The 9,035-nt window shown below is 32.6% G+C and overlaps 1 protein-coding gene across 1 annotated transcript; it reads left to right on the plus strand.

Annotated features, from left to right (window-relative positions):
- Positions 1 to 383: 383 nt before the first annotated feature.
- On the plus strand, positions 384 to 7,776 carry LOC110643132 (uncharacterized). Its single transcript, XM_021795384.2, is given in 6 exon segments — positions 384 to 731; positions 1,519 to 1,680; positions 1,925 to 1,993; positions 1,996 to 2,109; positions 2,112 to 2,407; positions 7,188 to 7,776. Coding segments are annotated over 6 exon segments (1,293 nt in total). The 5' UTR covers positions 384 to 451; the 3' UTR covers positions 7,560 to 7,776.
- Positions 7,777 to 9,035: the final 1,259 nt, after the last annotated feature.

The following is a 9,035-nucleotide window of genomic DNA, read 5'->3' on the forward strand; positions in this document are numbered from 1 at the left end:
TTATATATTATCATGTTATGCCTTCTTTTAGAATTAGATTAATTATAAAAAGAAATTGTCTGAAAATTTACTTTAAAATAGTTTTTATTATTTTAAAACCAATATTTTTATTAATTATACCACTTTTTAAAAAAATTTAAAGGAATTAAAAGTGACTTCTGATTTTAAATGTAAAAAATTAAATTAAAATAAAAAATTTATAATTACAAAATTAAAATTTTAAATAAAAATATTTATATATTTTTATTATATAAAATATCATTAATAATTTGAAATTCAATCGTTATGTGTAAGCCCTAGCATGGGGTTGAAAAACAAATATGGAAATTTGGGCCTAAATCAAATAGCCTTTGTGATTTTCCGGGCTTTGGTAGCCCATATATATATATATATATATATATATATATATATATCCTCTCTTCCGCGCTTTCCTCTGCGAAAAAACGCCCTCATGGATCTTCTCTGCAACGCCTACTCTAATTCCTCTGATGAAGAACCCGAACCCGGACCTCAACCCAATACAGTACTTCGACCCCAGTTCAGAACGGAGTATAGAGCCTTCGCTCCCCCTCCTTCGAAGAGACCCAAACCCGACAATCCTCAAAGTGAAGCTCCGATTCCCGGTAGATACATATCCAAGCGAGAGAGAGCTCTCCTCGCTCTAGCGCAAGCCGCTCGTGCCCCCGATCGCCTAGACCAGAATCCTAATCTACCTCTTCCCACTTCACCTGGTGAATCTATTTTCTTATCTTATATATAAATAAGTTTAGTTCACATTTGCTTTTTTTTTTTTTCCCCTTAGTTGAAGTTACTGATTAGTTCTCGTAATTCAAGCAAAAACTGAATTGAATTATGAAATAATAACCCTTCAGAGCTACGAAGTTAAGATAATGATGCTAAAAGATTTGTCAAAGATAGTGTACTAGTTGATAATGTAGGGATAATAATGGACCAGCAAGATAATGACGCTTATTTTATAGGGGAAACAAGAAAGAAAAAGAAACTGGGTTTGTTTGGTGTTGCTTCAATAGCAACCATTCTGCTAGCCCTTTCTTGTGAATTCTGGACATGATTTTAAATGGAATTGCTCCTTGTGCTCAGATTCTGCCATATGCATTGTAGTTGAAGCTGTAGCACACTATACATGACAATGACTTGTGGAATATCGTAGTTGGGGAAAATTTTATTCTTGAATTTCCTTATAAAAATAATTCCTTGAGAAGTTTCCAAAATAAATGACAAGGCTGATTGATGGTTTATGCTGTAGTTGTGCCAGAATAATTCACAAGATGAAGTAATAGACCCTAGCACAACACTAAGGCATTTCCAAATTCAGTTTCATTCATCTCCCTCTCAACTGATGCGAAATATGTTTTATATGTAACTAACTTTCACAGTGTACGTTAAAATATTTCAATATATTATAGAGTTTATTCAGGTTTTTATGCATTGTTATATTTTTAAACACTTTGTGAAATTTCCAGCTTTAGTAGCTGAAGTTATTTCTATCCTTCTCAGTTTTGGGAAGTATTACAGATTCAGATTTACCCTGTGATATTTTGTTATCTTTGAAACAAGCAACGGGCCGTGCACAGCAAAGCCAAATATCTGAAAGGCTGTTTACAGCTCTGCATAGCCACACAAAGCCTGTCAATGCTCTCAGTTGGTCACAAAGTCATGGTATGCACATTTTATTGACAATATATATTCCCCCAGTTCCCTTTTGAGTGTTGTTTCTCTCTTTAGCTGCCCTGTGAAATGTTGCATTATAACCTTGGGTGATGGGATGTGTTAGATAATGCTTCTGTAATTTCAAGATTCAAATTATGTTTAGGTAATCTCAGTTTCATGGAATATTTGCCTTCATGCTTTTTTTATACATTTAGTTGGCCTTATTAATCTGGCCATTATAGTTAGTCTGCAGCTCATCTTCTTGCCACTGCTGGGATGGATCACACCATATGCATATGGAATGTGTGGAGCCGAGACCAGAAAATATACGAACATTTAGATTTCATAATGCTGCTGTGAAAGATGTGAAATGGTCACAGCGAGGATTATCAGTGCTTTCTTGTGGATATGACTGCTCATCAAGGTTGATTGACGTTGAAAAGGAATAGAAACTCAGATTTTCAAGGAAGATCAGGTTATTGGAGTTATCAAGTTCCATCCAGACAACTCCAATCTCTTCCTTTCTGGGGGATCAAAGGGCTGCATCAGATTATGGGACATTAGAACTGGAAAGGTGGTCCATGAATACGTCCGAGATCTAGGTCCAATACTTGACGTTGAGTTTACCATTAATGGCAAGCATTTTATCTCATCTAGTGATGTCAGTGGAGGCAATGTTAGTGAAAATTCAATTATTGTTTGGGATGTATCACGACAGGTTCCACTGTCCAACCAGGTATGAGACTCCCCCATTTCCTCAATCCCATATCTTAAGAGTTTCTTAGTATAGCTATTCCCATGTCTTCCTTTTGGCCTATTGAAGTTTGTGTTTGCCTATGTTTCCTTAGAAAGTAACCAACAAAACCCAAACATTCTATATATTGACACTTCTCATAATCTTCTTTTAGCTAACAAAGAGTATATGTATATATATGCAGTGATCAGTCAATCTTATGCAAATCTTTAGTCATATAGTTACTCTTTTTTTTTTTTTATGTGCATCTTACACCAGTTGTCTTTACCTGGAAATAGATATATCTGTTCCCTCCCTGCTCTCATGAATTGGACATTATATTTAACATCTGAACACAACTCTGGTGGCAGGGTTTGTGAAGTAATATTATTAATCGTTTTATATTGTGATAATTAGTATGATGAAAATCTGTTATAATTGCATTGATGAAATAATGATTTGTTTAATGAATCACATACTCAACAATGTTTATTATTTATTGGATAAATGCATAAGTTCAGACTTATATATTATCTAGAAGTGAATGAACACATTTGTTTTGTAATAGGGGCATCACTGAAATAAGGATGAATTTCTTGGTGATTGATGAAGGAGTAATTTAAAGGAAGAAATTGAGTTATGTTCTCTGTAGAACTGCATTTGTCAGATTTGGGATTGGGGTGTTGGATACAGGCCTATGTCTAACAAGCAACGGTCATTTTTATGTAATTATATATGAAGGACATACCTAATTATTTGCCTCCATTTTAGGAGTCTTCTGTGTTTAGCTAGAGCATGTTAATGTGGAGAGTTGGAATAATGAGTGAGAGAACGATAAGACAAAAGGAAATGAGCTAAAAATGCCATTATATAAAAGAAAATATGTGATATAGATAAGGCACATGTTTGTAAGAAAATATAGGATGGCCTTAGTTGTAGGAACCTCCAATGGTAGATGGTACTTTTGCCTTGCAGTCACAAAGTCATGGGGACGTCCATTGATTCCATCAGCAGCTTGAAATGTCTTTAAAGTTTTTAGTTGTTGAGAACAAAATTTGTACCCATCAAGCATGATAATTTTAGAGATTGAACAGAAGGCACTCTCAGCACTGCACTACTGATACCTGTTTATGGGTGGGGAACCTGCCTGCCCCACCCAGCAAAAAACAGGGGTTTGGGTTAGTGGCAGATTTAGAAAATTTTTTTCAGGTTCAACATATGAAAATAATAATAATATACTATAAAAAATATCAAAAATATAATATTAATATCTTATAATTAAACTCGACAAAATCTAATACCTTGAAAACTATAAAAATAATTACTTAATGTTATCAAACATGCATCTCTCTGCAAAACTAACTAAACAATCATTCATTAATTTATCACATATATACAATTTTGTCTGGTTAAAGTTCATTACAGAAAATAGTTACAATAGAGTTTTAAGATCAAGGTCAATATATATATATATATATATATATATATATATATATATATATATAAGATCAAGGTCTTATGTATGGATACACATAACCAGGGGCTAATACACATAAGAATCTTGCAGTACATCCGCTGCTTATTTATTTAATTTTTTGGGGGGGGGCGGAGTGTGTGCTGTGTTAGGGTTTATATTCTAGACATGCACCTCTATGTATTGATCTCATATGTTAGCACGGTTCTTAAATAATTGGTTTACCTAATTAATATAGGTTTATGGATTGTTTTGGCTGCTTCATATAAAAAGGATTTGGAAATATGTATTTTGATGGTGAAGAATAAATCGGTCATCTCATATTAGTATCAAGTTTTGAAAGAGTGCAACATTATCCCTAAGCCTTTTTAAAACTCATAAATCGGTCCTTCCATTGGCATTGAGAAAACTAGTGCACAAAACATCATTGTCTAGAAATGTGGTAGAATGGGGGTAGGCTTCTTTTGGATCACTTAATGGAAGCAAAATATAATTATTCATATTATATATGTAACGAAATAGCATATGCACTAGATTGAAATAAGAAAAACCATAATTTTTTTTTCTAATAACCTATGAGTATACTAAATTAGTTTCAATTAAAGGTGTATTATATGGTTATTTGATTTTAAACAAAGTAAAATTACTTTGTCATGAAAAATAAGTTGATTTAATGAAATTTTATAATTCATCGCATTAACTTTTGTAAAATGATTTTTTTTATGGAAAATTTATTAACTTAATGAAAAAAATAAATTTTCTTCAACATGTTAAATTATTATATTTTTCGAGACATCTTAAATTTTTAATTAAAATAATAAATATTAATTGTGAAATGCTAAATAAGTATATCTTATTTAATTTTATGTATATTATTTTTGAACATTATTAAAAAAAATCATATATGTTCTTTTATGTGAAAAAAATTTATTTTTTCATTAAATTAATAAATTTTTTATAATTGACTACTTTACGGAAAAAAGTATCATTTTACAAAAATTTAATAAGATGACTTGTAAAATTTGGTTAAATTACCTTACTTTCTGTAACAAAGTAATTTTACTTTATTTTAAATCAAGTAATCATAGAATATATCTCAATTAAATAATGCTATAACAACTACTTCAATGCATAGTTACCATAGATTCAAGGCTCACAAGGCTTCAACCCTAACGCCTCTAAAGGAGAAAGGCAGGCAATATTCACTAGCTCCTCGCCTTATGCGCCTAGGCATGTGCCTTGTTCTAGGTGCAAGGCTCTTGAAAGGCACACCTCTATTTTCGCCTTTGGCGAGCATTTTCATTTACAAAAAGCACTACCATTCAATTCGAAATTTGTCAATCTACTAGAATCCAATATTGACACATTAGGAAGCTTTTGAAATTATTATTGGTGATAATTGGTCGCCAAAATCTTATCAAACCACCACACCTAGAATTACAAACCTCCTATATTTCCATTTTCAATGCTATCACTTTCTTATTATCTTTTTCAAAAAAAAAAAAAAAATGTTGTATCTATATCTATTTCAAGATCTATGCCAAAAGAGAAAGGGAAAACATTATCCACTAACTTGAGAACTAAATAATACTCCTTTAGTTCTTAAAGATGATGAAACCGATTTTGAAGATAAGTATGAAGAGGATGAAGTTGTAGAATAAAAAGAAAATTATGATGCTACTCTTGATGAAAATTGAAGAGTAGTTATTTTGTAATTGGTTGACTTTAGTTTTAAGACATTAAAAGACTATTTAAGTTTTAATATATTAGTACTATTACTCATTATTTTTAGTTTTATTTTATTTGAAATTTGATGGAATATTCACATTTATTTGACTTTCATGATTTTGTTTTTGCACGTCACCTTACTCGAGTGACCTTTTGGCGCCTTAGTGCAGTTTGAGCCTTTAATAACAATGCTTCAATGCTATAAAAATTCAAATCCAAAAATTTGCAGCATGTAGTAAAAATAACGACATTATTTGAGGGTTTTTTTTTTGGGTGTATTGAGATTATTTGTTTTGCTGCCCATGGTTATTGATTTTTGGAATGCTAGTTTTAATTTTACAAATTGCTAATGAACCATAATTTGGACCATACAATTACAAATACAAAACGCTTGGGGTACATTTATTTCTGGTAATGCTGATTCTGTAAGTGTGAGAACTGTTTTGGAAACAAGATGTTGTTTTCAGACTGATTTGTACTTTACCCAATTTTTAAATTTAAACAAGTTTAACTATCGGTCTACTATTCAGAAGCGTTTTGCCAGATACACCTTGCACAGGCTGAAATTGTTGATTTGTCTCTAAAGCTTGATACATGCACTTGAGTAATTCATCTTAGGGGATGAGGACCTCCCTTTTCTTTTCCAGTTGGCAATCAACTAAAATTGTCCCTTGATTGTCACCTTTTGACATTTCATCTTTTCCTAAAATATATGTCCACTAGAGCTAACTTCTATCAATGGCACCACTAAAGGTCGATTGGGTTCATACTGTTATGAATTCTTTACATCTGTTATTTTTGCACAGACAATGAGTTGTGAGTTTTTTTATTTTTTAAAAGAAAATGTACTTTTTTAATGAAGGAAATGACTAGCATTCAGTGACTCTTCTACATTGAACTGTCTTTTGCCCTTACTTGTCTCATATAATTATCTGTCTCATCATGTGAAATAGAATGTCTGAAGTCATTTTATCTTTGTGGGCCGTTTAACATCGTGACTAGAAATAAATGTGAAATTACATGAGCATTATTGAGACATTGCATTTACTGCTTCCAGGTCATGTTGACAGTAGCTGTGATGACTTTAAGCATTTTGAGTGATAGATTTAGTTTACGAGGTATGAGTGGACCATTCAGACAACCAATTGAGTGAAGCATGGACGCCTTTATGTTTGTACAGAGAAATTATTTATTTATTTGTTGGTTGGGGGTTTGTTTTGTGGGGGCGGCCGGGCTTGTTGGTGGAGGAGTGACTAGCACATGAGTGAATTTCCTATGCATGGGGCTTTCTGGTAGTTTTGCTGAATATTAAGATAAATTTTATGATTCTGTTAATGACCTACTTAGTGACTGACCTACTCTTATCCTGTATAATTAGTGTAGCTAACCTAGCTCCTGATAGTAGCCTAATCCACTCAAAAGCTTGTTTGGATGCTGAGACTGCACGTAACCCAGCAGCAGATTTTACATCTCTTTTTCATCCTTTAATGAGCACTTCAGTGGCTAATGATCAAATATGAAACATTTGCTAACATTGCCTTGTAATCTGTTCTAATTTCTATGATGCTTTAACTATATCAGGTTTATGTGGAAGCCTATACCTGTCCCTGTATAAGATGCCACCCATTTGATCCTTGTTTTGTTGCCCAGTCAAATGGAAATTATATAGCAATCTTCTCTTCAAGTCCCCCATTCAAGCTAAACAAGTATAAAAGATATGAAAGCCATGGGGTATCTGGGTTCCCTATTAAGTGCAATTTCAGCTTGGATGGTGAGAAGCTTGTTTCTGGCTCCTCAGATGGTTCCATATACTTGTACAACTATAGATCATCAGATATTATCAAGAAAATCAAGGCGTATGAGCAGGCCTGCATTGATGTTGCTTTCCATCCAATAATGCCCAATGTAATTGCTTCATGTGGTTGGAATGGAGAGGTTTCTGTATTTGAGTGAGACGAGAGCTTACTTTCCACTTCATTCATGGGCAGTGTTGACTGCTGGAAAGCTGTGCCAAACAAACAAAATTGTAAGGAAAACTTTTGAAAGCAGGTGTTGTACATTTATGCTTTTGAGAGTGAAAAGGAATGGTTGAAAATGTGCTACGCCACGTTTGCTCTCTTGATCATTGACAATGCAAACTATTTTGCTTCAGCTGGTTTAATTTGTTCTCTCTCTCTCTCTCTCTCTCTCTCTCTCTCTCTCTCTCTCTCTCCTTGTATTTTTTTTTTCTGGCTGTCGAAAAGCTTTGCGTAAACTAAATATGCTCTTACTGAACATTTTACTTATTCCGAAAAACCGGGTGTTGCAAACGACGGTCGGAGACCTCATGGCTCATGCATTATATTAGTTGATCAAATCAGATGTAGATTTTTTTATTTTTTGGAGGTTCAAAGTTGAAATTCCAACCTCCTGATAGCTATGAGTTGCCATTAGGCCATATCAATCGAATGGTTTAAACTTTATGTTAAACAAATTGATTCTTTAATCGGAATAAGTTTAAAATCCATCGTTAAAAATAAATTTAGCAGGGAATAAAAATTCATCTATGCTCTGGTATTTAGGCCTCATTTAATTTAAAATGTTCTACTTCTTAGGAAGTGTATTTTTTGAAAAATATGTTTTCAGAGTTCTTCTTAATGGGTATGATATAAATATGCTTAATATATAAATTAACTTTCTAGAAAATAAATTTACTCAAAAACATAATAATGTCTATAATATAATTTAATATAATAAATTAAAAAATAAATTAATAAATTATAAACTTATCCTTCTTAGGTAAATTACATCTGTTACACAAGGAAAATCAAATAGCGTATTTCCTAATAAGTTAGTGTAATAATATCCCTACTCCCTAACTAATAACTTTTTATTTTCTTCGAACAAACCCACTACTATAGATCCCATTTGTGTAATTGGACAAATGAAAGGCATCAATCAAATGGTTAATTTACTAGAAACAGGGTTGTGAATGTTCATTAATTTGATAATTTGCTTTCTGAAAGGGCATGGAAATTGAGGATAATGACACACCCTCATTACATCAAGTTGCACTTGAAAGAGATAGGAGCAATGCTGTCACCGTGGAAGATGATCTTTGTCCACTTCTATGAAGCTAAAAACCAATGAGATAATAGTGTCAGTGCGACTCTTGGCTCGTGGAGATTTCCACAAGCCTAGCTAGGACTCAACCCTAAACTCAATTTTTGCTCTTTTAATTTCCAATAATTAATGAGAGTGGTATTATCAGTGAATATATTTGGTTTGGTTTATCTTCTGAATACAATGAAAATTGAATAAAATTTTAACCTCAATAAGAAAGTTGCAAAAGTAAATTATTATTATTATTATATGGGGAAAAAAGAAACTAGGTGTTGAAGGTGTTAAATATTGCTGCTGCTTATAAGGTGTAATTCAGTCTAGATACCC

Source organism: Hevea brasiliensis, chromosome 15 (genome assembly GCF_030052815.1).
Source record: "Hevea brasiliensis isolate MT/VB/25A 57/8 chromosome 15, ASM3005281v1, whole genome shotgun sequence".
Lineage (NCBI taxonomy): Eukaryota > Viridiplantae > Streptophyta > Magnoliopsida > Malpighiales > Euphorbiaceae > Hevea > Hevea brasiliensis.